General features: G+C 38.6%; 1 protein-coding gene across 4 annotated transcripts in view; it reads left to right on the plus strand.

Annotated features, from left to right (window-relative positions):
* Positions 1-4,216: 4,216 nt before the first annotated feature.
* Positions 4,217-26,364, plus strand: part of LOC126271941 (neuroglian) — a 78,581-nt gene continuing 56,433 nt past the window's right edge. For 2 of the 4 annotated variants that reach the window (XM_049974365.1, XM_049974368.1), the window contains exons 1-5: positions 4,401-4,629; positions 5,143-5,220; positions 16,579-16,708; positions 20,110-20,225; positions 23,230-23,423. In XM_049974365.1, the coding sequence (XP_049830322.1) occupies positions 5,157-5,220; positions 16,579-16,708; positions 20,110-20,225; positions 23,230-23,423 (504 nt within the window). In that variant the 5' untranslated portion in view covers positions 4,401-4,629; positions 5,143-5,156. Of the gene's footprint in view, positions 4,286-4,400; positions 5,059-5,142; positions 5,221-16,578; positions 16,709-20,109; positions 20,226-23,229; positions 23,424-26,364 lie in introns of those variants that run through there. The other 2 variants (XM_049974367.1, XM_049974366.1) reach the window with 2 other exon arrangements.

Raw genomic sequence — 26,364 nt, forward strand, 5'->3', positions numbered from 1 at the left:
AGTGGCACCATCAGGATTTATCTACTCACTATAACAGCTGGAGGGATTGGAGACATACCAGGCAGCAGTCTGCCAGTTGCAGCAGGCTAAGACCTAATCCGTGAGTGGTTTTAGTGTTATGTTTACATTTCATAGTCTGCAATTTCTGAGTTTTAAGTTGTAATTTACTTCCAGACAGAACACAAGTTTAATAATTCTATTTGTACAGAGCCTGAACAAAGTAATAAAGGAAAGGTTTAAATAACTGAAACTGAATTCCTATTTCCATTTAACCTCAATGATGTGCAATTTACATGACAGTACCCGCTAAACACACTTAAGCACCAAAGAAACTGGTATAGGCTTGCACATTCAACTACAGAGATATGTAAACAGGCAGAAATATGATGCTGCATTCACCAATGCCTTTATAAGAAAAGTGTCTGGCAGTTACTGATGCTGCAATAGCAGGCGATCACGATTTAAGTGAGTCTGGACATGGTGTTATACTCGGCGCACGAACAATGGGATGCAGCACCTCCGAGATAGCGATAAAGTGGAGATTTTCCCGTACGACCATTTCACAAGATTACTGTGAATATCAGGAATCTGGTAAAACATCAGATCCTCAATATCACTGTGGCTGGAAAAAGATCCTGCAAGAACAGGATCAACAACAACTAATGAGAATTGTTTAAAGTGACAGAAGTGCATCCCTTCCACAAACTGCTGCAGATTTCAGTGCTGGGCCATCAAGAAGTGTCAGCATGCGATACATTCAATGAAACATCATCTATATGGGCATTCTGAGCCAAAGGACCACTCTTGTACCTCTGATAACTGCACGACACAAAGCTTTCGCCTCGCCTGGGCCCATCAACACTGACAATATACAGTCGATGACTGGAAATACGTTGCCTGGTTGGACGAGTGTAGTTTCAAATTATATTGAGTGGATGGACACGTACAGGTATGGAGACAATCTCATGAATCCATGGACCCTGCATGTGAGCAGGGGACTGTTCAACCTGGCGGAGGTTCTGTAACGGTGTGGGGTGTGTGCAGTTGGAGTGATACAGGATCCCTAATATGTCTAGATATGACTCTGATGGAATATGGGCGTTTGGAGCCAAAGGCCAACTCTTGTACCTGTGATAAATGCACGACACAAAGCTTTACACCTTGCCTGGGCCCATCAACACCGACATTATACTGTCGATGACTGGAAATATGTTGCCTTGTTGGATGAGTCTGCTTCAAATTGTATGGAGTGGGTGGACATGTACAGGTATGGAGACAACCTCATGAGTCCATGGACCCTGCATGCCAGCAGGGGACTGTTCAAGCTGGTGGAGGCTCTGTAACGGTGTGGGGTGTGTTCAGTTGGAGTGATACAGGATCCCTGATACATCTAGATATGACTCTGATGGGTGACTTGTACGTAAGCATCCTGTCTGTCATCTGCATCCACTCATGTCCATTGTGCGTTCCAACGAACTTGGGCAATTCCAGCCGGACAATGTGACACCCCAAACGTCCAGAATTGCTGCAGATCGGTTCCAGGAACACTCTTCTGAGTTTAAACACTTCCACTGGCCACCAAACTCCCCAGACATGAAAAGTATTGAGCGTATCTGGGATGCCTTGTAACGTGCTGTTCATAAGAGATCTCCACTCCTTTGTACTCTTATGGATTTATGGGAAGCCCTGCACGATTCACGGTGTCAGTTCCCTCCAGCACTACTCCAGACATTAGTCAAGTCCATGCCACATCGTGTTGCGGCACTTCTGCAAGAGCGCTTGTGCCCTACACGATATTGGGCAGGTGTACCAGTTTCTTTGCTTCTTCAGTGTAGTTTGTGAGTGGGGGTACTCTCTATAGCATACAGTCTCGGTAAAGAGCATGTGACTGCTGCACAATACAAGCAAAGGAAAGCATAAAGTGTAGGCAGATGTATGCTTACTGAAATGTGTTTGGCTGTCAAAAGGGTGATGGGTGAAGAAGCCTCTGATGACTACTGAAGCAGAACATGTATCAAAAGACCTCTCACAAAACCCCAAAGAAATTCTGGTTATATGTAAAGGCTGTCAGGGGCGCTAGTGGATAAGACAGGAACTGAAATCGATGGTAATGCAAAACAGAAGCACTTAACCTTGTCTTCAAAAGTGTTTTTGAAAAGGATGATCAGGGTATTGCTTCTGAAAGGGAGATTAGAGTTTAATATCCTATCAACAGCAAGACAGAGCAGAAGCTTGGGTTACAGAAAGGCAAGGAAGGATATTGGCCTTGCACTTTTTAAAGGAACCGTCCTGGAGTTTGCCTGGAACAATTTAGGGAAATCATGGAAAACATAAATCTGGATGGCCGCACAGGAATTTGAACTGTCGTTCTTCCGAATATGCATGCAGAGTCCTAACCACTGTGCCACCTCGCTCAGTGTTGTGCTTCTGTGTAATTCTCATATCACTGCAAAGATTAATGATGTTATTGGCATTGAGAAACAGCTAAAATTACCAAAATTGAACAAGGCCCCATAGCCCAATATAATCCCATTCTGTATCCCACAAACAAAATATTGCACCCAGAGTTGAAATGAAATACAGGCCACACCTGTCTACAAAAATAATTCACAACAGTATTGTACATCTAACTGATGTCCATCTATCGTGCAGCTCTGAAACATATATGGAGTTCGAACCTACCTCATGCATGCCAACCAAAATACTGGTCATAAGAACCCTAACAAACTTTTTTCATGTGACATTAAAAGCTCAAAAATGTAATATCTTATGGCTATGGTGGCTGTATGTCATAACTGGAATCAAACAACTTGGATGAATACCTACAGTATAAACTGTAGGGATATGATACAGAATGATCACTTAGGCTCAGTCACAGATAAAGCATGTGACAGACTTTGGTTTACTGAGTATGATACTAGGAAAATGCAATAAGTGTACAGAGGAAATTACTGTCAAACTACTTTTTTTGAGCAATCATAGTATACTACTAAAGTTTGTGGGACTAATACCAAACAGCCGATATTGGACATATACAAAGACGGGCAGCACAAATACAAATTGTCAGTTTTCTTCAACACTCAGGAAAATCTCCAAAGTGCTGGAAATCTGAACTGGCAAATGCTTGAAGATAAGATGCCAACAATCTCGCTAAGGCCTTTAGAAAGTTCCAAAAATGACAACATACTATGGCCTACTATGTAGCACTTCCATAGGTACACGAATAGGGAATTAAACTCATTAACTTGTTTACAAAAGCGTTTAAGCTATTGTTCTTCCACCATCCCATACCTAAATGTACTTTAGGTAATTTGGACGGTATTGATGTAGGTGTAGAAATGTTGTAAATACTGCCAGACAGGCAAAAGAAAAAAAGACATAAAACCAAGAGCTGCATATACGGGCTCTAAATGATAAATAAGTAAAAAAAAACTGAGCGAATGAACAACACAAAGTAAAATTAAGTGCACATGGAGGCAACGTAGGAGATGAACTATGCGAACATCAACTGACTGTAGCATACTCTATGAAGTACAAAAGATAAGAGACCCACACAGTGGCATCCATTGCAGTGTGTATGAACCATTATCCATCCATGAAAAAGCTAATGAACAAATATTACAATTTTTTTTGAAACAGTGTAAGTACTCGGTACAACCAACAATGCAAGCACTGTCATTGTTAAATAGTGTGTTAAGTATTAAATAATAAACTAATGAACGAAAACGGGAGAGGAATGTGGGGACCGCCGAGTGCAAATTGTAAATGTTTCTTTAGTATGGCTACTTTTCGATAACTACGTCCTCTTCCGGATTGGCCTTCCTCCTTTTCCTGCGGTTTTTTGATCAGGAAGAGAACAACTGTTTCTAATACCTAATAAAATGATTGTCACTCGCATAACTGTCAATGTAACATAATGTGTCATGACAGGCTCAGCTGTTTACCGACATACAGTATTGTTGTCCAGATTAATACTTAGACACGCGCTATTAACTAGAGCTCCTATTTTTGTTGAGTCTTGCTACTGTTGTTGAAGACGAAGGGATTTTTGTTTAGTTTTCTGGAAAATGACCGCCCAGGTCTCTGTAGATAGATAAACTAATCCCAAATCATCTGTCTATGCACTATGATGAACTACTACTCCTGGCTGGCTCCTGTTCGCAACGGTACTTCTCGATTCAACCAATTGCAGGCTACAGGAAGTGCCACTCCTTGATGCTTGTGTGTGTCCAGTTGACAGAAATAGTACACTCTGTGTTCTCTATAAGAGCAACAAATCAATATTGTATGAAAATTCTGTTAGATTTTTTTCGTTCTTTATCGATGAAGTATTTTATACCATAAATATATTTTCGTACGAATTTTCCATTGTACATTGCATGTCCACACCAGACCAGTTGCATTTTTAGTTTTATGTGAAGCAAATAACATAAGTGAGGACCGACTATTCCCGAAACATACTGTCTACAAAAATATATTTGCACTAGCACATTTCGTGTTTGTGTTGACGAATGTGGTCGTCACGTGACGCAGCGGAAAGACTTGTTGTAATGCATAAGTGCACTAAGCAAACATGAAATAAACTTTAGTTTACGAGTTTTTTCTTTTATCGAGTGACGTGTGTGACAGGTATTCACCAATATTACAGTTCTGAAACTTACACGTCTTTTACTTGAGTGCAAGGACTGCGTCATTGCGGTTTTCCAGATCGATAAAGCTACTGCTGCGGGCAGTAATGGAGTGTTACTAAAAACTCCGGAAGCCTTTTTACGTTTACCAATTTTGCACTGAAGCACCGAAATGACGTTTGTCTGGAGTTTATATTAGCTCCATGTTTTGATACTGATAGTTTGGTCTTTTCTGAAATGTCAGCAGAGTACTGTGCATATTGTATAAATGTCGCGTCCTGGATAGTGGGTGTTGTCAGTTGGATCTCACGCCTTGGGGGGAATAGTCATTCGGTTAGATCATCAGCCTTTTGGGGCCAATGAATCAAACATATCACTGTAGAATACTCTCATAGCCTGTTGCGAGTCGGTAGGGAGGGTGCTGTGCGGCGTAAGGACAGCGAAATTAAGTTTTACGGCTTACTTTGCGTCTTTAGTGTAATTTTCGACGTCGATTAATTAATTTCTTTTACAGGATTTCTGTGGAACATGGATTCGTTTTGGATTATACGATTAGTGGTATTAATCACGACTTCCCAGTGTCTTGCGCTAAGTAAGTATTAAAATACTAACCGATATGTTTATATATAATGTCCTGTATTGCATGTAATGTGTAGGGCGTGTATGGAAACATTCGTGACAGATTGTAAAAACATGTGGTACACACTGAAATGGAACACACTTTGGATTCCCCAGGGAATGTTGAGTTCATTATGGTGTCAACGCGAAATAACACATTGCAGTGCTGTTTGCAAAACTATTCCTGCAGATACCGATTCAGTCAATAATTACTAATGTTAAATCCTGCCCCAACTTGGACGTTATTCATTCTGGAATATGTAAAACGTTTGTGTGGCTAACCAACTGACGATTTCGGAAACAGAATTGTTTTGAGATGGGAGTTACTGCTTCTTTCATTTAGTCTCATCGGGGACCAAACTTGTTCAGCTTTGGGTTTTCCCTCCCAGAACAGAAGCCACCCTTTTCCTCCAGTGGCCATTTCCAAAAAGTAACTTGGTTTCAGGTAAAGCACGGTTAAAACATGGTCTGAAAGACTTTTTGATAGGCAACCCTTGTAGATGAATATCTTAACAGAGACTGTTAAGCTATCTTATGTACAAATGTCTGCTAGATTTTAGTTTTGACAGCACTTGGTCACAATAGTCAAGATTAGTTATTCTTTATGATACATTTATTAATAGTGCATAACAATGTTTCATTCTGACAGCGTGTTAATTCTGTAAATATTAGCTGTTCCAGTTCACCGCATTTAATTCACTTATTTTGACAATCCCTGACAAATGATCAGGGTAGTAAGTATTATATTCAAATGCTTTATGTTTTTATGTCATATTTTCTGACATTCCCACGAGAATCACCACATTTTTTGGGTGTATGGAACGAAAACTGAATCTAATCTAATGTAATCTATGGATCCACCTTACTTGCAGTTCATCATACTGTGTATCTGTCACAGAACTGTTACCCCAATATCCATTATAGGTCCTATCCTTCACTATCCAGGTGTGGTGTGACCATTTCTGTTGGGTCAGTAGATGGAAAAAAAGCATTTCCCAATGTAATCCGTGTGCTCTCTCTGAATTTTGAAGACTCCAATTGGGCTGAAGGAATAAAAATGCATATGCCTTCATTTTCTTCCAGTTTTACAGTTAAACATATCCTGTTTAGTTTATGTGCTTTGTGGCATACAAAACTCCAAAGCAGGCAACTTGTTTGGTGTTGCAGCTTTACATTAACTTTTTATAGCTAATTGTCATTTTTGTGGAATGATTTCTAGGTTGAACTCTGCATTTTGGTAAAGCTGCCCATTTGACTGTGTGTCTGGTGTTACTGTTTGATTAGGGCCCATATGACAGTATGCCATATATGATGCAAAACAATTGTAGTATCTGTGTAAACAGATATTTGTCATTATCTGTTTCAAATATTGCCTGACTTTTATGTAATACATAGGAAACTTTATATTTCATTATTAGCTGTGTGAAGTCACGTACTAGTCATCAATGAGCAGATTGTGCCAGTATTAAACTACTATGATATTGTAGTATACAATTGATACCACAGCAACACTATAAATTTTACAAATATGGCGATATAAAGGAGAAATACACAGTGTATTTTAGAAACAGTAGTTGTAATTAGGCCTACATAAATTAAGATGATGATAATCATTACATAAAAAATAAGTTTGTAGTACAAAGCACAGTTACCAAAACACACCCAAAAGGGTCTTATGAAAGTTGCTATCGACCCACAGACTATAAACACACAAAATAATGACGCATACAAATTCACATCCTAGCAACTAACAGAAAAGGGCTTGAAACTCAAGAACACATTCGCACTAGATAGATAACAGACATGTAGTAAGAGGATGAAAAAGTTTTGGGAAGATATGAAGAAGAAGAAGAGGAACTTAAACTAGCCAACAGTTCCATGTGTGCTTTGAAAAACCAAACGAAATAATAATTTGGGGCCTGTGAGGTATGGCCACAATGACACTGCGAAGTTGTATAAACTGTACATAACCCGTGGGCACTGACTATCTTCTGAATAACTACTTGATCTGTTCAATAAAGAGTAGCCAAATTTATTGTTATAATATTACATATGTTGCTTTTAGCAGCTTTTAACCAAACTATTGGAACATTTCAAGCCACCCTAGATCTTGGGCTATGCTGCAGAGAATTAATTCATCTCAGTCTTAGTTCCAGTAAAACACTTTCTGTTAGTTATATTCAATGTCTTTACCAAGTAGTGTTCAAAACCGTAGTTATCAGTCTGGATGCACTGTCTTCATTCCAAACAAGTATTAAACAAAAGGTCAAAGCTATGGTGACAGATGTTAAGAAACTGTGTAGAGAATATTGAATAGTTTTACTGCAAGCATTTAAAATACATTACCTCTTTCCCTGCCTCTTAGTGTGTATCTTAAACAATCCTCCAATTGGCTGTGCAAAACTGTGTCATTACAAGAATTGAGGACTTGAATGACTGCTCTGTTTTTGGTCTTCGATTTTTGTATTTCCTTTCTGTAGATATTGTCATGTTGAAATCGTAATCATGTCCACATCTGAAGGCAGGGTTGTCAGTGAAGTACAACACTTAGTACAGAAAGTATGTTTATTACCAATACCAATGTACAGCCAGAATAGACCAAACCACCTGGATAGGGAATGCAGCTATTTATTCAAGCTTTGAATATTACAGAATGCTTGTGTTGTTATGTATACTGAATATTCCAAAATATGCAAACATTGTAAACATAACATATTTCAAGAATCTTCCAGAACTGATAAATACTAAATAAAAGGCAGTTGCTTTTGGTTGGGTTTGAACTGGTGATCTGCAGCATGCCAGCCAGCGATATAACTGCTACCCCACACTACATATACCATCACAGCTCATGACAATGCTTCCTCTCCTAGAGAAATAGTCACCCACTGTTTCAAAGCTTGGATCCAGATATTGTCAGCGGTACTCGGTATAGTGACACTGGCAGATTCTTGCATTCTGGTCATGTTGTCACATCCCCTTCACTATGGTGAGCATCGATGCTTTGGGATCATCATCTGGGTCTTTAAGTTTCTTGAACCTCCCATCATCAACCCTAGATGGTAATGAGGCTTCATACTAAGAGTGTAGCTGACATCTCTGTGCTTTTGTCTTCTTGATGAAAGGTCATAAAATCCTTGACTACATATATGACGTCCAAGAAGTGATGAAGGATACAATATAGGAACTTTTTCAATAGTCTCAGTTTCTCCACAGGCTTAAAAATCTGTACCCTGTCTAGTGGACTGTATCTCACTTGCCGATGCTTGTCATTAGCACTCTTTGCCTCTCTTGGGCATCCAAGATCCATTTGCGAGCAAGCTGCCTTGCCTTTGTGATTCCGTTGATGAGGCATTCAAATGGGAACAGTGTATCCAATGTTGTTTTGGCACCACAAATATGAAGCAGGAAGAGTGGTGTGAAGTCTGTAGTCTCCTGCTTCAGTTTGTTATATGTGAATGCCATAACAGGTGTCATTGTACCCCAGCCTCTGTTCAACAACAATGGACACAGAGAACATGTCTTCCAGTATAGATGGCAGGCAGGTTGTCATTCTGTGGGAGATGACACTACGGGAAATTACTTGTGATACTAATCTCAACTGAAAAACCCATGATCAGAGATCACCAAAGGGGGTGCTCTGTGCTTTGAAATAATGTCTTTTTCAAGGAACTTTGCAATTTCTGAACCTGCAGTCGGCTTAGCTGTAGTGACAGTGTAGCAGGGTGAGGTAGTCAGTGCAGCCAATTATCCATTGATACCTATTTGTTGATTATGCCACACTGCACACATCACAGCTTGTTGCTATATTCTTAACAGACAAATAATTGTAGTGAAGCAAATCTTTGGCACTAACTTACTTTGGTGCTTTATTCCAGTCATTTAACATCCAAGCAGTGCATTTTAGATTAGCTGTTATGTGTGCACATATGGGACAGGGGGGTTAGTAGATCCTGATAAATAAGAAAAGACATGGATGACGCTCAAATGAAAAATGAATGAATTACATTAGAATACATTCAGGAGCAGTATGGATGCATATAGCTGAAGGTAGTAAAGCTTGTAAAAGTGCAGAGGGTTGCAATTACCTGACTTCCTTTGTGAGTGGTGAGTTCCACATTGAATATTTTGTTCTGCAGCAGCATGTGAAATGAAACTTGTGTGGAGAGTAGAAATTGGTGCTGAAAGTGAGCTCGAATGTAGGGAATAGCTGTCATGGGCATCATTGTACCATTTGAATGGCAAAGGATTGCATACAAAAAGAAGATATTGGTTTCAGTTCTAATGCAACAAGTAGTTATAATGTGCTTGGAATTTTCCTTTATAAGAAATCTTTTCAGAGAACAGAACTCATTTTAGGCTTATTCTGGGTAATGATTTTAGTCAGGTTTGAGAGAACATAGGGAGAAAAATGTAGAGGAAGGGGGAGACATGGGTGTACTGCAGTTTTGATGCCCTCCTTCCAAATTTGTGTAGATTTGCTGATGTTTGCTTGCTAAGAATGTCTTTGAGAGCAAAACTGAATATTTAATTTTGGCCAGCAAATGCATTTTTCTTCATTTCCAGTTAGTGCTGATAATGCTTTCTTACGTCCTCTAAATGTAAAAAAATTAAAATTTGTGGTTGGTAATACCGAGTACAGTTATCAGTGCTCAATTGCGAATAACAAAAATATATTTTACTCAGGACTGCCTTGTTTGTGTCCTTTATGGGATTGTAGAACCATAGTGTTTGTGGAATTATGTATTTCAGTTGCTTAATAAGCTAAAGAATATATTATGTGTGTCTCGTTAAGTTAATCACCTAATGTACACAACAGCACATACATGTAGAGAAGTTATAAAATTGTTATATGATCTATCCACATGACAAAGAGTCTTCAGCCAGTGGACATAGATGATCCCCGTCTTAGAAAATGGAAATGAAATTGTTATAATGCCAAAATAGTTTCATTTATCATTTTTGAAGGAAGTAATTTTCTTCATCAAAGCTAGTCAGAGGAAGGTGGTGTGTGTGTGTGTGTGTGTGTGTGTGTGTGTGTGTGTGTGTGTGTGTGTGTGTGTGTGTGTTTGTGTGTGTGTGTTTTGGCATTGACAAGATATATTCTTCCCATTCCTATTTAATTCGTAAATGCTTTAGCACGCATACAGTTTGAGAGTTCTTTTTCTGCTTTAATTTTTGACATATTAACTCCATATTTTCTTGATTTTTTTGTACCTTTTATCTGGATTTACAAATAATCTTGAAGCATTTTCTCCAGTAGTTACTGTCACTATTCAAAGTTGCTGAACACGTGAATAAGTTTAACTTCATCCACATTGCTGTGTGATTTTGGGCATGCATTCAGTCTGCTGCAGAAATTTGTTGGAACATATTTTTCTGTGTCAAGTGGGCTAATTTGTAAATAGTTGTTCGTAAAACAGCATAGTCTGTATGCATTCAGACAGACAAAGGAAGAAAAAACCTCACCTATGTAGTATCAGATTGTATTAAATTTAGCGTACATTTGAATTCAGGAAAATGTAAAAAACCTTTCTTTCTCGCCAAAAAATAAATAAATAAATAAATAAATAAATCTTGTCCTGAAGATATGGGCCACAGATGGAGCCTTGGGTGATATTTTTGTCACATGTATAAAACATTAAAATGCCCTGTATATTGAATGTTTTGTTGCTCTTTTTATTTGAAAGATACTTTTCTGATTAAGGTTATACTCTCAGTTATTCTGTGCATCATGCTTCAGTGAGAGACAGAATGGCTGCAGTTGCTCAAATTGACCACAATGGCATGGCGAACTTCATGCCAGTCTTGCCACTGGAAGGAGGTTCTACTAACTAGGCTGCGAATCAGACATAGCCTTCCAACACATGGCTTCCTCCTCTGGCAGTTTAAAGTTTGGGGCGTGGCACTTTCACTTCAGCATATCGTGTCAATGTGTGCCCTATTTACTAATATTAGGGAGCTCTCGGTCTCAATGGAGATCTGACCACCATCCTCACAGATGCTGATTCCAGTGCTACAAGAGTAGTGAAATTTTGTGAGCTATCAGACCTCATCCCTAAACAGGTGGGGAAGGGAGGCAGACTTTAATACTTTATAAACTGCTCCTCATGTGGAGACAGCCTTTTTCTCCACCCATGAGATTAGCATGCCACCTTTTTGTCAGGAGGCTGATAACAGTGATGTCAAATGTCCCTCACCTCAAACCATCATCATCAGTTTTTTGCTGCACAATTCAAATATTTTAATGGAGTTCAGTCCTCCCCTTGTCCACATCCACACAAAAAATGCCAGTCCCAAAAATTGATTCGTTTTACTTTTGATCAGTTTTGTTCAGTACAGAATTTCCTGAAAAGGTGAAATCCCACTTTTAAGTTTAACAAGTTTTACAAACAACTGAAAATTTTTGTCACACATTAAACCAGTTTCTGTTGTCTTATTCTCATATATTGGACTCATGAAATCAAGGTCTAGTCTTTTTTTGAAACAGTGTTTTAATACTTCTTAAAGATAGGCTACCTGATAGAGATGTATTTCAAACATACAAAAGGCTTTCAAAATGTATAAATATACAGGTTCCAAACAATAGCATTGTAGTGCAATACACTTATACCAGTAATGAGCAGACCACTGCACTTCATGTTTTTTCAGCTGAGTTGGTATCTTCCTTTGCTAATAAATGCTATTGAACTCGGGTACCAACTATCTTTAAAATATCGTAGATTGTAAATTATTTCTGGTGATATTATTAATACAAATATATCCAACAGTATGTCAAGGCTTGAAATAAGTTCTTCAAAGTTCCCACACCAGGTTCAAAATTTCTGCAATACACTGATATGTAGATATCTCTAGGTGGATATGGAACAACCAACTTAGACGAGTGTGTAAAATTTTGATCTTCCAACTGATATGTTAAATATTGAATCTTATACATCACAACAGTTTCTTTAATATCATAGGCCATGATTTTTTTTTTTTCTTTTCCATTTTCACCACTTTTCTTCAGCAATGGTGTCTCTTTTTTGAGAACAGCCTCATATATCTTCCATATATAATGACTGTGTCCTATGAACATGTACTTTGTGAGCAAGATGACCACAATAAGGATCTGGTTTTCTAACCACTCTTTTTGCAGTCCTCACATTTCTTGCATTGTCAGCATCATGTATTTTGATGACAATGGAATGTGGAGGAAAATAATTTTCTTTGAAAGGGTTATGAGATCACTCCAGGGCTGCTTTAAGGCCCAAGTGACACAAGCCACTGCTTGGGGTGCCAAGCTGAAAGGGGCGCCACAGACAACTGTAAAATTTCTATAGAGGAGTTACCACAGCCAGCAGTGGTCGTTTCGGGTGCTAAGTCGCTGTTGCGGATAATTTTTTTTTTAAACCAGCCCTGGATAACTGGACAGTTAACAATTTCCAAATTTCTTTTATCATTTTTACTCTACGACATTGGTCCAAGACCTGCTTAAGAAAATTATAATAAAATAAAAGTAGATACCCATACAGTTGGAACCTTCCATAGCGAACATAATTCGTTTCAGAATCTTTCTCGTAGCATGGAACATTTGTTAAGTGAAACAATTTATACTATATAAATAAATGTAAAATAAGATAATGCATTCCATGCAGAAAAGGTACTAAAAGTTTTATCTTCTTTATGCCATGTATTCAAAGAAAATTATACATGCACTATTATGTACTTTATTATTCATAATACGTAAATAATTATTTTTTTATTAGGAAGCTACCTATAGTCATTTGTTGCTGCCGATGCTTTAACACTTGGCAAAAATGCGACACAGCATTATTGTCAAATAAATTTGTACCGACCATAGTCATTGCTTTATTGGGGTGATGATTTTCAGTGATTATGCAACCGATTCCCATTCTTTCAGCATTTCTCTTATTGCACTGGAAGATAGCTGCTTTACTGTTACTGCTTCCTCCTCCTCCTCCTCTCCACAACTTCCTACTGTGAGAAACATTGCATCTCCATAAGCTCTTTGGTGGTCTTTTGTTGGCTGTGATCTCCCACAAGCTCGTCAATCTCATTGTTATCCACTTCTAGTTCCATGCTCTTGGCCAAAGACAAAATCTCTTTCACTACTGGCTCCACAGGTACTTATTCAAATGCCTCAGAGTCAAATTCGACAACGCAGTCCAGCCAAAGCTGCTTCCAAGCAGAAGTGAGAGTCCTCTTGGTAACCCCCTTCCCTCGCCATATCTATCATCGCGATGCAGGCAACAATGTTGAAGTGAAATTTCCAAAACTCTATGAGAGTGAGATTGGTAGCACCAGTCAACGCAAAGCAGTGCTCAAAGAATGCCTTAGTGTAGAGCTTCTTAAAGTTAGAAGTAATCAGCTAATCCATAGGCTGGAGTAACAGAATGGTGTTGGGACGTAGAAATTGGATCTTGATGAATCGACATTCTTCAAGGAAGTGGTCTTGTAGTCCAGGAGAATGGGCAGGAGCGTTGTCCATAACAAGCAAGACATGGAGTGGCAGATTCATCTCAGACAAATATTTTTTCACCAAAGGACCAAATACTTCATTGATTCAATCATACAAAAGATCACGTGTCACTCAAACCTTGTTGCTGGACCTCCACACCACATTTAACCTGCTCTTCTGGACTTTACATTTCTTGAAGGCTCATGGAGTTTCTGAATGGTACACAAGCAGTGGTTTAATTTTCAAGTCGCCACCTGCATTGTCACGGAATAGCAGTATGCTATGGTCTTTCTTTGGCTTGTGACCAGGCATTGCATTTTCCTCTGTTGTTATAAAGGTACACTTTGGCATCTTTTTCCAGAATAGACCCATCTCATCACAATTAAAAACCTGATGCAGCAGATAACCCTCAGAATCTATGAGCATCTTGAAGTTGCTTATAAAGTTCTCTGCTACTTTTGTGTTGAAGCTTATTGCATCACCATGCCACACAACACTGTGGATGCCGGTTCTTCTCTTAAACTTGTCAAACCACCCACAACTACCCTCTAACACTTCTTCGGCCACTGATGACCCTGGCATCTTCTTAACAAGTTTGGCAGAAATCGTTCTCCCCTTCTCACAAATGAAGTTCTCATTAATGGCGTCATCTTGCAGTTGCTTTTCATTTATACATATAAGGAACAACCTTTTGACATCATCCAGAATACGAAACCATTGCTTAGATACTGTTGTCACTCTCTTTGATGCACCTATCTCCTTAGTCTTGTCCTTGAGAATAATGCGAGAAGTTGATGTAGACCAATTGTGCATGCTAAATCAGCAAAGCTTTCGTCATGTTTCCATTTTTCAATAATTTTACGTTTCATTTCTAAGGCCATTTTCTTTCTCATATGATTGTTGTCTTGCGGCTTTTATCTTTGGAGACATATCTAAGAAAATTATTAAAATTTGCGCACAGAAATCATTGTATGAACACAAGTTTAGAAAAAATGTGTGATGATAAGCTGTACTAAAATGGTAGCAGAAAGAGTGCTAAACCCGGACTGCAGTACATACCGAAGACATTGTTCATATGCTGCTGCCGACACTGAAAGGTATTCATATTGTTGAAGATTTCCCCCACTGCGCATGAACTGCTGGCAATGTCACGCTAAATTGTTGTCACTTGTTATGTATGATCATTGCATTGCTCATGAAGCAAGTAATTTTTTTACAATTGTTTTGCATGTTAAGCGAATTGCACTTTATGGGAGGTGCTTGTTAAGCGATGTTCCACTGTATTTACAAACCCAGGATATAATCTTAATCGGGAAAAAGTCATCTTTCAAATAAAATATAATGCATTGTAATATTTTGAACTGTTTCAGACATAGAATATGGTAACAATTTACCAAAAATTGCACATGAAATTTTTCAATTGAGGTGCCAACATTTTGTGGCTGTATCTTGGGCCATGAATTTTTTGACAAAACAAAAAAAAATGCGGTTATTATTGTTTTCTATGTCTTAAGTTTACTGCGATGAATTAGAGTATTTTACACCAGGCGTGTTTTGCTTAGGTGTGTTTTGCTTTTATTTACAAAGTATCTTCTGTAGTCATTCTGGAAATATGGGTACATGATACTGGTTGTTTTTACATTTTGGTTTTTACAGATTAAAAACAGTGTTTCTTTATGAAGCCGGTGTGCAATTTACTTGTGGTGTTTCAGCCTCTTGTTCACATATTCTGCAAATGACAGCTTTTCGTTCATTGTTAGTGAATGCTGCGGTTGAAAAAAAGCTTGTACTCACATTTGGCAATTTTTCACAGTTTTTGGAAAGTATTTTTCCTTATGTTAGATTGGCATTTTTTCCAGTTCACATTCCTTTAGAAATATAATTGCAGTTACAGTACATATATTCCTCATTCAGCACAGTGTTCATCTTAGTACATTTGTTTTTCTGGATAGTTGTAAGTATTGCCAACCTCTGACAGGAATTTGTTTGTATGTGTGTGTGTGTGTGGGGGGGGGGGGGGGTCTTGTGCTGAGTGTGGAACACATGTAAGTGCAGTTCTGTTACTAAAGAGAGGGTAAATGGAAATAACTCCAGTGCTCAGAACGATCACACAAGAGGGATTGTAACAGCTGCTGCAGAAAGTGGCTGCGCAAACAGACATAAAAAGCAAATGTTTCTTACTTTGTCCTGAAGTTTGTAAAATTCTCCTTCCGAATCTGTACGCTGCAAGCCACTTTGCAGTTTTAGGCAAGAATATCTGGCAGTCTGAAGAAGTGTCCCCTTTTGGAATTGATGTGTTCTGTACCAAACAAACTTGTACACAGCAACACATCTAAATGATTCCATATACATGTAACATTCATCTAGTGTAATGTATACATTCTGCTAATCTAGGCTCAGGAGTCAGAAACTGCAAGTAAATGTTTTTAATCTCTGAACTCCTTATTTAAATAGGTTTTCATTGGGAAATTGAAGACCTCATAAGGAATCTTAAAAATTTTACTGTGAAAACAAGTTACACCATAATTTAAAAGATTTCTTTTGTTCTCAGATATTAGGTAAGTAAATGACAAATGGATTTTACTAGAAGACAATTGCCCAACACATATGCATGTTGTCGTAAACAGCAGTTGAGAAAAGGATATTCTTTTCTATGACCAGATGTTTTTAGAAACATAGCATATCAAGCAAGAAGTTATATTTTTTTCCAATTGGAATTTCACTGCCTAGCTATTTTCGTGATCTCAAAAAAAACATGACAGAAATGTTGAGTTTAAAGTGTTAAAAAATTATAATGCATCTATTTACTGTTGTTTTAAATTAAGTATTAACACAGAAAATACATTTAACATTGTAAACTTTATTTTATTTCAGTCCAGTCCCCACCACAAATCATTAAACAACCACCAACAGATGAGCTACTATTTCAGGTAGCTCAACAACAAAATGAAAATGATAAGCCTTTCATCATAGAGTGTGAAGCTGAAGGTGAACCAGCACCTAAGTAAGTCTGCACATTGTACTTTCCACTTTTGTCTCTTTCGTTTCCTTCCCTTCCCATCTTTCATCCATCCTTTTGCGTTAAACCTTCCTGTAGCCATATTGTATGACACAAGTATTTCACACAAGTTGAGTGACAATTTCATCTCTTGATTGTAAATACCAACATTCATAACTAATTCTAGACATATATCAAAAAGAATCACCCGATTAAAAAAATCATAACTATTATGTTATTTGAGGTATGTGCGTGAACAATGTAGTGTTGGAAACAGCAAACTGTCAAGTTTTACATGGTTCCCACTAGGCAGCAGCACTGTGTGCCCACTTCAGTTCTAGTAAAAATGGTGTCAGGACACCAGAAAACGTTTTATGTTCTTCATTTTGTGCAGTATGTGTCAGTAATAACTTTCAGCATGACTTTCGTACTAGGTATGTTGGGATCCTCCTACAGTACTGAGCATTAAATGATGGCATGAACAATTCCGAGAAACAGGTTGTTTGTGTAAAGACAAATCACCGAACCATCCCTGAGTGTCTGAAGCAGACGTCAAACGTATCCGACATAGTTTCACAAGGACTCTGCAGAAATCTGGTCGTCATGTAGCTTGACACCTACACATGCCCCCCGATGTCCGTCTGCGTTGGCGCTTACAGATCAAACCATACAAAATTCAGCTATTGCAAGCTCTTCATGAAGGTGACAAGCAACAATGTGTGGAGTTCTCTAATTTCATTCTTGGCAAGATGAAGGATGATAGTTTTCTTCCGTGCTTAGTATTTAGTGACCAGGCAACATTCCATTTAAAGGGAAAGGTGAACTGTCATAGTGTGAGAATATGGGGTACGGAACGACCACGTGAAGTTGTACAACATGATAGGGACTTTCCAAAATTTAATGCATTTTGTGCAGTTTCAGGGGAAAAGGTGTGTGGTCCATTTTTCTGTGCCGACTACATGTATCTGTATACACTTGAGAACTTTGTTTTCCCACAGTTGGAGACTGATTCAAATGACTTCATTTACCGACAGTATGGCGCACCACCACACTGGCATGTGGAAGTGCAGGAATTTTTAAATCAAACAATTATTGAACAATGGATTGGTCACACTGGACCAAATGATTCACCCCTACATTGCTGGCCTGCAAGGTCACCAGACCTGACTGTATGTGATATTTTTTGTGGGAGTTTACAAAAGACAAAAGAGGGACATCCCTGTGTTACCAATAACAATGAATGAACTGAGACATCACATAACGGCAGCTGTGAAAGCTGTAGGCCTAACTCAAGACATGCTCGCTGCAGTGTGGGAACAATTTGAATACGGCGTCGAATATGCCATGTATCTCAAGGGGGGCATATTGAATACATATGAAGAGGTACAGGGGGTGGGGACATTGTATATGTTTATTAGTTTCAGAAATATAGTTGTGCCAAATTGGATGATTCTTTTTGATACACCCCTGTATTGTCAGGTTACCATAGTTCATTTAACACTATTACTGTAGTACATGTATTAAAGTGGTAACAGAATTGTTGGAAAATCAGTATTATTTTGCAGTTTCATGTGGTTTTTCTCTTTCACCACTTAGCATTTATGAGGCAGTACATTCTCTCTATAGTGCTTTGCAAATTTATTTGCTTAAAACAGTATGAACAAGGTGTGTGCGATTTGTGAGGAAATACAAATATAAAGTGAAGCCCCCAGAAGGGGAGGAGGAGGCAAAATGAAACTTCACAGGTTGAGAGGGTATGTGATGTTATTTGAATGCTTACAATATAGAGTTAAATTTATAAAGAACTTGGCAGTATGAGCTTACTTATCGCTATGATGATGCACCCCCTGACCTGGATGCATGCACTAATTTGGTTGGAAATGGTGCCATAAAAGCTTTTGTAACCTTTCCTGAGATAGGCTGGCCCACAACTTTTGTAACTGGTCATTGATATCCTGGCTACAGGCAGTGAGATGGAGTTGACAACTGAGCTAGCCCCACACACTTGGTCTGGGGATCTTGCTGTCCGTGGGAATTCCTCAGTATCATGCAGACATTTCAGAGAGGCCGTGCTCTGAATGAAAAGGCATTGCTCTGTTGGAAAAAATAGCACCATCATACTGTCACAAGAGGGGTAGCACATGAGGATGCAGGATGTCTCTGACTTATTATTGCACTGACAGAGCTCTATTGTTCTCTACCAGCTGTGCCCAAAAGTTGTGCCTGATTGCTTCCCACATTATGATACTGCGAGTAACACTGCTGTTTGTCTCTCAAACAGTAGAAGAAAATGACCTGTCCTTAGGTCGCTACCATACTCCCAGATGTTGGTCATTGAAGGTAGAGCAGAACAGTGTTTCATCGCTGAATACAATGTGATGCCATCCACCAGCAGTCACTGCTTCCTTGTATGGTGCCATTCCAAAGACAGCAGTTTGTGTTTTTGTGTTAACTGCAGCTTCCGCATTGGATAGTAGTAGCCTCCACACAGTTGCTGGTTTCCTACCAATGACGTGGGATGATACAGAATGTTGCGAGGAGTCCAGTACTTGTTTTCGTATGGCAATTGCAAAGGTGAAGGGTGCTTGTTCCACAATATGGTACTCCTCCCTGGAACTTTGACAGGGAGTATGTCTGCTCTCATATTTCCATTCAGGCCAACACTAGACCACTGTCACATCCGAGTGTCCCACAACTGTGAATACAGCACGATTCTACCAGCCAGCCAAATGGAGACCCACAATAAAACTGCTTTCAAATTCTGCCAGGTGCTGATAATGCTGTCTCGCTTGATTACACAGTGTCTGCTTGTATTTCAGTGGTCACTAAACATCTGACATCATTCACACCCATTATGTAACCAGCCCTGATAACAGCACTGGTTGCCATTCTATCACAGAGTGTTACAACTCTTAAATAATTTACATACCTACCAGTGGTACGAGTTGGTGGGTGTGTTTGTGCATACGCATGTGCCAAGTTACATAAAAATTGACATTATCTTCTGAGAGCCTTACTTTTTTTGTCATGGAGTGCACATTGATTTTCATAAACAGTAATATATAGAAGAGTTTTATCTACATGAGTATGGAAACTGCATTGATCTTAGAAAAAAATTATTTTGAGTACTGTAAAAATAAGTTATTTAGTCTTGGGGCAACAACGTTTTGCAACGAAACTGAATTGTCCACCTTACACAGACATAGAAATTACATTAAGATTGCAAGTTTATTTGCAATTTTTTCATTGCATATTTTTAGAGATAAGTTTATAAACTCTGAAAGTATCAACCAGTAGATTGAGTAATCCATTTGGTGAATGATATATATTAAGAAACTGGCAAGACAGTTTTCTCATTATTTAATTGAATTAAAAAGACTATTTATGTGATGATCAACACTTTATAGGTATCGCTGGATCAAGAATGGAAAACATTTCAACTGGCAGGCTTATGATAATAGAATCTCACAGCAGCCTGGAAGGGGCACCCTGGTTATAACATCACCCAGAGATGAAGATCTAGGTATGTGTGTTGTGTATGTACTTGTTGAATTGGGTAAATTAATATATCTGTCAGGAATGTGTTGCTTAGTATTTTGATATTTTCGTCAAAGTAGAATTATGTCTTCAGTGATGACCAAAACAAAGTTTTCATATGGTACCTCATGTGATCAGCATCTGTTCCAAATAATATTTATCAAGAAACAAAGTAGCAAATGTAGTCACAATTATCAGAAAAAAGGCTTTAAGAAGAAACCTCAGTTATATCGAGGTTAATACATGTACTCTCTCCAGAAATAATAGAGAATTTGTGCCAGTAAGGTAGGCAAATTTGAGTGATGTGCAAATGAGTGCTTACACTTTTTATTGAAATCTCATTTAATTTGTTCTGAAGTGCGAGCTATAAGACCTTGGATTATTTGTGTTTTGTGTCCATTTGCTGCTACACATAATGATCAACCAGTACTGATATTAGCAGTTTTCATTATTGACTGATGTATCTGATTTTGATGCTGTTGTATTTATTTGGGCTGGAATGCATGTTGAAACAGTTCCTGATCCATTGTACATATCAGTGGGTAAGGCAAATCTAATTTTGATTACGTGGAACATTTAAACAATTTTTAGTTCTGTTTGTCACTCCTGATTTCATACAGTATGATTAGACAGTCCCTTTACTCTACAATTATTTCTTCATAACTTTAATCATAAACCATACAGTTATTTGTCCCAAATGCCCATATTTACACCACCATTATCTCCATGCAGCTTGATTGATATGCCTCCAGCAGTTTGACTCACCATCTGTTAGTTCATTGATGTCCATGCTTGGATCCTGGATGCTTGCAAACCTGATCCATTTTCATGCAGAGTTGTGTTGTTCTCCTTTTAATTCCAGTTATGCAGTGTGCTTTCTGGCCAACTTGCATTGCGAACACATCACAGATGCTCTAACTTCTGCACATCTTCAATTGGGTTGATGGATGACTAGAGAGGGGGGCACCCAAAACACTTCTCAGGTGAAAAGCTTTTTCTCCCATGTGATGACAGTTTGATGACTTAGTGCCTCCTTACCTAACTGTTCACCGAAACCTATCCATCATGTGTGCTTCTGTTCATTGGAGCATATCCTGGCACAAAGTGCTCCCCATTAGTTAAGTGACAGGTTTTTGCTTTTATTCTTCACCAAACACAGGAAGGGGACAATAGACTGGTCAACACACAGACTTTATTCACTACCCCAGACAGTTACATGGAAATAACATTGTAATTCATGTGAGGAGCACTGTTGCCATATCAATGATCAGAATGGGAGGGGTTTTCGGCTTCTTAGGCCGTTTTTAAATGACATGTGAATGTCGCAAACACAGATAAGATGACATGGTTTGCAAAGATGTTATTTATATAATAGACAGAAAAGACACGAAAATGAATTTAGAGTATATTACATATTATTTTTGTCTCGGAAGTACTGGCCTTCATTTTATAATACCAAAAGCATAGCAACATAGTAATTCAAAAGTAAAGACAAACTGCAGTGCTTGACAGAGTGATATGTATAAAATCATATGGAAACACTGTGGAAAACAATATGTTGGTCATTTAGGCAGAGCTGTGGCAATTAGGTTAGGTGTGAGAAACTGAAGATTAAGTATGAAAGGTTCAACCTTTAGCCAAACATCTTTTAACAGAAAACCATTCACAAGATGTATAATGTAAAGTTCACATTCTGTTAACAAAAGCAGAAAGATCACCCTACTGGAAGTCAACAAACATGTGACACAAGCGTGCCAGGTTAGTATTACATGCTCAAACTCAGTTTCTTTTTTCCATTCTGGTAGATTAAGTTTTAGTTACAAATACTAGATTAAAATTGTAAATTCAGTTTCATTTTTCATCAGTAGTAACATGTTATTTCCACATTAAAAACTTCCTGTTACCAAAGTTTATGAAGTGTCATGTTATCTCCGCATTAAAAACTTCATAAACTTAGGCAACATGATGTTTTAATGTGAAGATATCATATAACAACTGATGAAAAATGTAAGTGAATTTGCTATTTTAATCTAGTACCTGTAACTAAAACTTAATCTACCAGAAGGGGAAAAAGGAAATTGAGTTCGATCCTGTAATACTAAACTGGCACTCTTGTCATATATATGTTGATTTCCTATAGGGTCATCTCTCTGCTTTTCTTCGCAGAATGTAAACTTTACATTCTACATTCTGTAAATGGTTTTCTGTTAAAAGATATTTGGCTAAAGGTTGAACCTTTCATACTTAATCTCCAGCTTCTCACATGCTCAGGTAACCTAATTGTAACAGCTCTCTCTGAATGACCAACATATTGTTTTTCACAGTGCTTGCATGTGACTTTATACACACCACTCTGCCAAGCATTGCAGTTTGTCTTTATTAGTGAATTACAATTTTGGTGCGCTTTTGGTATAAGAAAATAAAGGTCTGTACTACTACTACTACTACTACTACTACTACTTATGTACTGCTTTAACTTCTTTGCAAAGTTATGTGAAATTTTGCCAACATATGGAAATCAACAAACATATTATGTATTAAATGATCAAACTCACTTTCCTTCCACCCTCAGTTAAATTATACTAAAATTGTAAATTAAACTTTTTCGTCACTTCTTAAATGTGTCTCTACATGAACAAAGCTTTTTATACCTTTTGTAGTTAATTCTGTTATTTCTGCATGAGAGAAAAAAAACCATGTAGTACTTTCCTATGCAAACATTCTACATGTCATAATTTTTGCATCTTCTGTGTTAATAATATCTGTACAACTTACATATCATTTTATTTACTTTTGTGACATGCAGTGGACACTGATGGTGACCAAAGAAGCCAGACGCTGGTTAATGACCAAATAAATATAATTTTTTAGGACATTAGGAGGTGTGAAGATGATTTAAATTTGTGGTGTGTTGGCTATAAGCCAAACTTTAAAATTATAATTGCAGAGTCATTGCTATGTATGTTTTATCTCATCTCATATGAATACAGGTCAGTATCAGTGCTTCGCTGAGAATGAATGGGGCACAGCTACATCAAACTCAGTTTTTGTGCGGAAAGCAGAGCTTAATTCTTTTAAAGACGAGCCACCAATTTCTGTTACTGCGCAGGAGGGAGACCCCTTTAAACTCACTTGTCATCCTCCTGATGGATGGCCAAAACCAAATGTATATTGGCTGATACAGGTGTGTTTGCATTCCAGAAATTTTTTATACAACATACTTAAGTCTTACAAATACGTATTTTTTTAATGAAAATGACACAAGTCAGATGCTTATGATCCAATGTGTAATTTTGCAATGATCTTGTTTTAATGGACCAAAACTGTGATGATATTTCTACATATGTTTGCCATAATTTATTTCTCAATTACTTCTTGTTTGTGCTTATGATTTCTAGGCAATGATAATTTTACTTGTATTATTCCTAATCTTTCTCCTTTTGCTGCCACGATAATTTAAAATGAGCTCTTTCTTGCTGTGTATTTGTAATTTTCTGTTCTTCATTATTTGAGGAAATGCTTGTTATTTCAAAAACTGCTGAGCTCTTTATGCCAGTTTTGGTTCTATCAGCTTACTTCTACCTTTGTGTAGTCTGCATTGATTTTTATCATTCTCCATTTCAGATTTTTATGTGTATTATAATTGTAATTTTTAAGGTAATAGGTTCTACAATATGAAATAAGTAACTGTAATAATGGAAATTCCAGGTAGGAATGTCAACAATGTAGAAAAAGATAGATTGCTACTTACTGTAAAGATGACATGTCATGTTGCAGACAGGCACGATTAGAAGGCAGTGACATGTACTTTTCGGCCAAAGCCTTTGTTAATAAAGAGAGGACACACACACACACACACACACACACACACACACACACACACACACACACACACACGAGCAAGCAAGCAAGCAAGCAAGCAAGCAAGCAAGCATGCACACCTTACACACGCATGACCTCCAACTCCATCATCTCAGGCCGGAATGCAGCATCATGTGGGACGCAAGCAGCAGTTTGGAATGGGAGGGGAAGGGGAAGGGAAAGGTATAGTGATAGTAGTGTACAGGTGGGGGGAGAGACAAATGCTGTCCGATAAGAGTGTGTAGGGACTAGACTCAACAGGTGCAGCAGCAGGAAGTTGTGGGGCAGGGAGGTGGGGAAAAAAGGAACAAAAAAATGAGAGGAACAGGGAGAGATGAGCGGATACAATGATGGAGGGCTATAAATAAACAGGATGGGAGATGAGAATGGGGAGGAGAAGATAGGACATAGCGGGTGGAAACTGTTGGGTGGAGGGTATGGGGACAGTATGTTACATTATTATCATAGGTTGAGGCCAGGATAATTACGGGAGTGGAGAATGTGTTGTGCAGCTCAGAAAAGCTGATGATGGAACGAAGATCCAGATGGCTCGGGTAGTGAAGCAGCCATTGAAATCAAGTGTGTTATTTCAGTTGCATGTTGTCCCACAAATGGTATACTGTGCTCTTGGCCACAGTTTAGCAGTGGCCGTTCATCCTGATGGACAGCTGGGTGCTAGTCATACCAATGTAAAAAGCTGTGCAATGATTGCAGCAGAGCTGGTAAATGACATAGCAGCTGTAAAAAGTGGCTCGGCCCCTTATGGGGTGAGATGAACCAGTGATAGGACTGGAATAGGAAGTGCTGGGTGGGTGGATTGAGCAGGTTTTGCATCGTGGTCTTGCACAGGGATATAATGCTTATGGCAAGGGATTTCTGACTGGAGTGGCATGCGGATGGACTAGGATGTTGGGTGGGTGACGGAACACCACTTTAGGAGAGGTGGGAAGTATCTTGGATAGGATGTCCCTCATTTCAGGGCACGATGACCAAATCCATGGCGTAGGATGTGGTTCAGTTGTTCCATCCGGGGTGGTACTGGGTACCGAAGGGGCTAGTTTATGGGGCTAGTTTATGGGGGTGGTGGGAGGCTTGTGGTTGTGAGGGCAAATGGCACAGGAGAGCTGTTTGTGGACTAAGTCTGGGAGATAGTTTCTGTCTGGAAGGCCTTGGTGAGACACTTGGCATATTGAGCAAGGGAGTTTTTGTCACTGCAGATATGCCGTCCCCAGATACCCAGGCTATAAGGGAGGGATTTTTTTGGTGAAAGGGATGACAGCTGTCAAAATGCAGGTACAGTTGGTGGGTTTAATGTGGACACAGGTGTGGATGGAGCCATCAGAGAAGAGAATGTAAACATCTAGGAAGGTGGCATGCTGGATTGAGGAGGACCAAGTGAAGCAGATAGGAGAGAAGTTGTTGAGGTTGTAAAGGAACAAAGACAGACAATAGAAATTATAATTATCGTCCCAAGTAAAATGTGTGTGGTAAGTTACTGAGCAATTTCTTTCTTCCAAAATTTCTTGCTCACTCAACAGACATGACGTATTTGGAGCATAATTACAGCAGAATTCGAATCGTAAGTAGGACAAACATGAAATTATGTCAATGCGATCATATTGAGTCAGCCATTCATGAGAGCAGCTGTTACTTTTGCTAATATTTCTTTTGAAATAATTCTAGAAATTGACAACAGAAGGCAGCACCAGTTAAGGGGTAGGTCACGAGATCTTTGTAGATTGTTCTCATACAAAATGAGTCCAGTTTTCAAGTGATAGGTGGCTCACACATCGAGAAAATTGTGACGTGATCTATACTTAGGCAAGGTCTTTTTATCACAAAGTTGCAGCCCAGCTTGGTCTCCAAAGTGATAAACATGAAATCAAAATTTAAAACTTCACATTTCCTTCACTAGCCTCTATTGCCACACCATACTGTTCAACTAACCATATGCACTCCACAAGTACTCTGCTATCTGAGTAGCTGCTTCCATTGTGTAGTGGACCCTATCCTGGCAGGAGGGGTCCTACATCCAGGAAAGCAGATCCAGAGAACTAAAACCAAGACTGCCACAGATTCAGTGAAGCCTTTGGTTGGGACACTACACTCAGCTCCAAATGCCACAACTTGTAGACAGTTGCACGCTGTATGCTCGATAGCTGCACAATTGGGATGAGACCCCTCCAGCAGACATACTAAGTGCACTTGCGATTTCTCTCCGGTCCTGAATGTTATTTACTTAAGGAGCTCCATAATGCACCTGA

The sequence above is a fragment of the Schistocerca gregaria genome, chromosome 5, assembly GCF_023897955.1.
Source record: "Schistocerca gregaria isolate iqSchGreg1 chromosome 5, iqSchGreg1.2, whole genome shotgun sequence".
Classification (NCBI taxonomy): domain Eukaryota; kingdom Metazoa; phylum Arthropoda; class Insecta; order Orthoptera; family Acrididae; genus Schistocerca; species Schistocerca gregaria.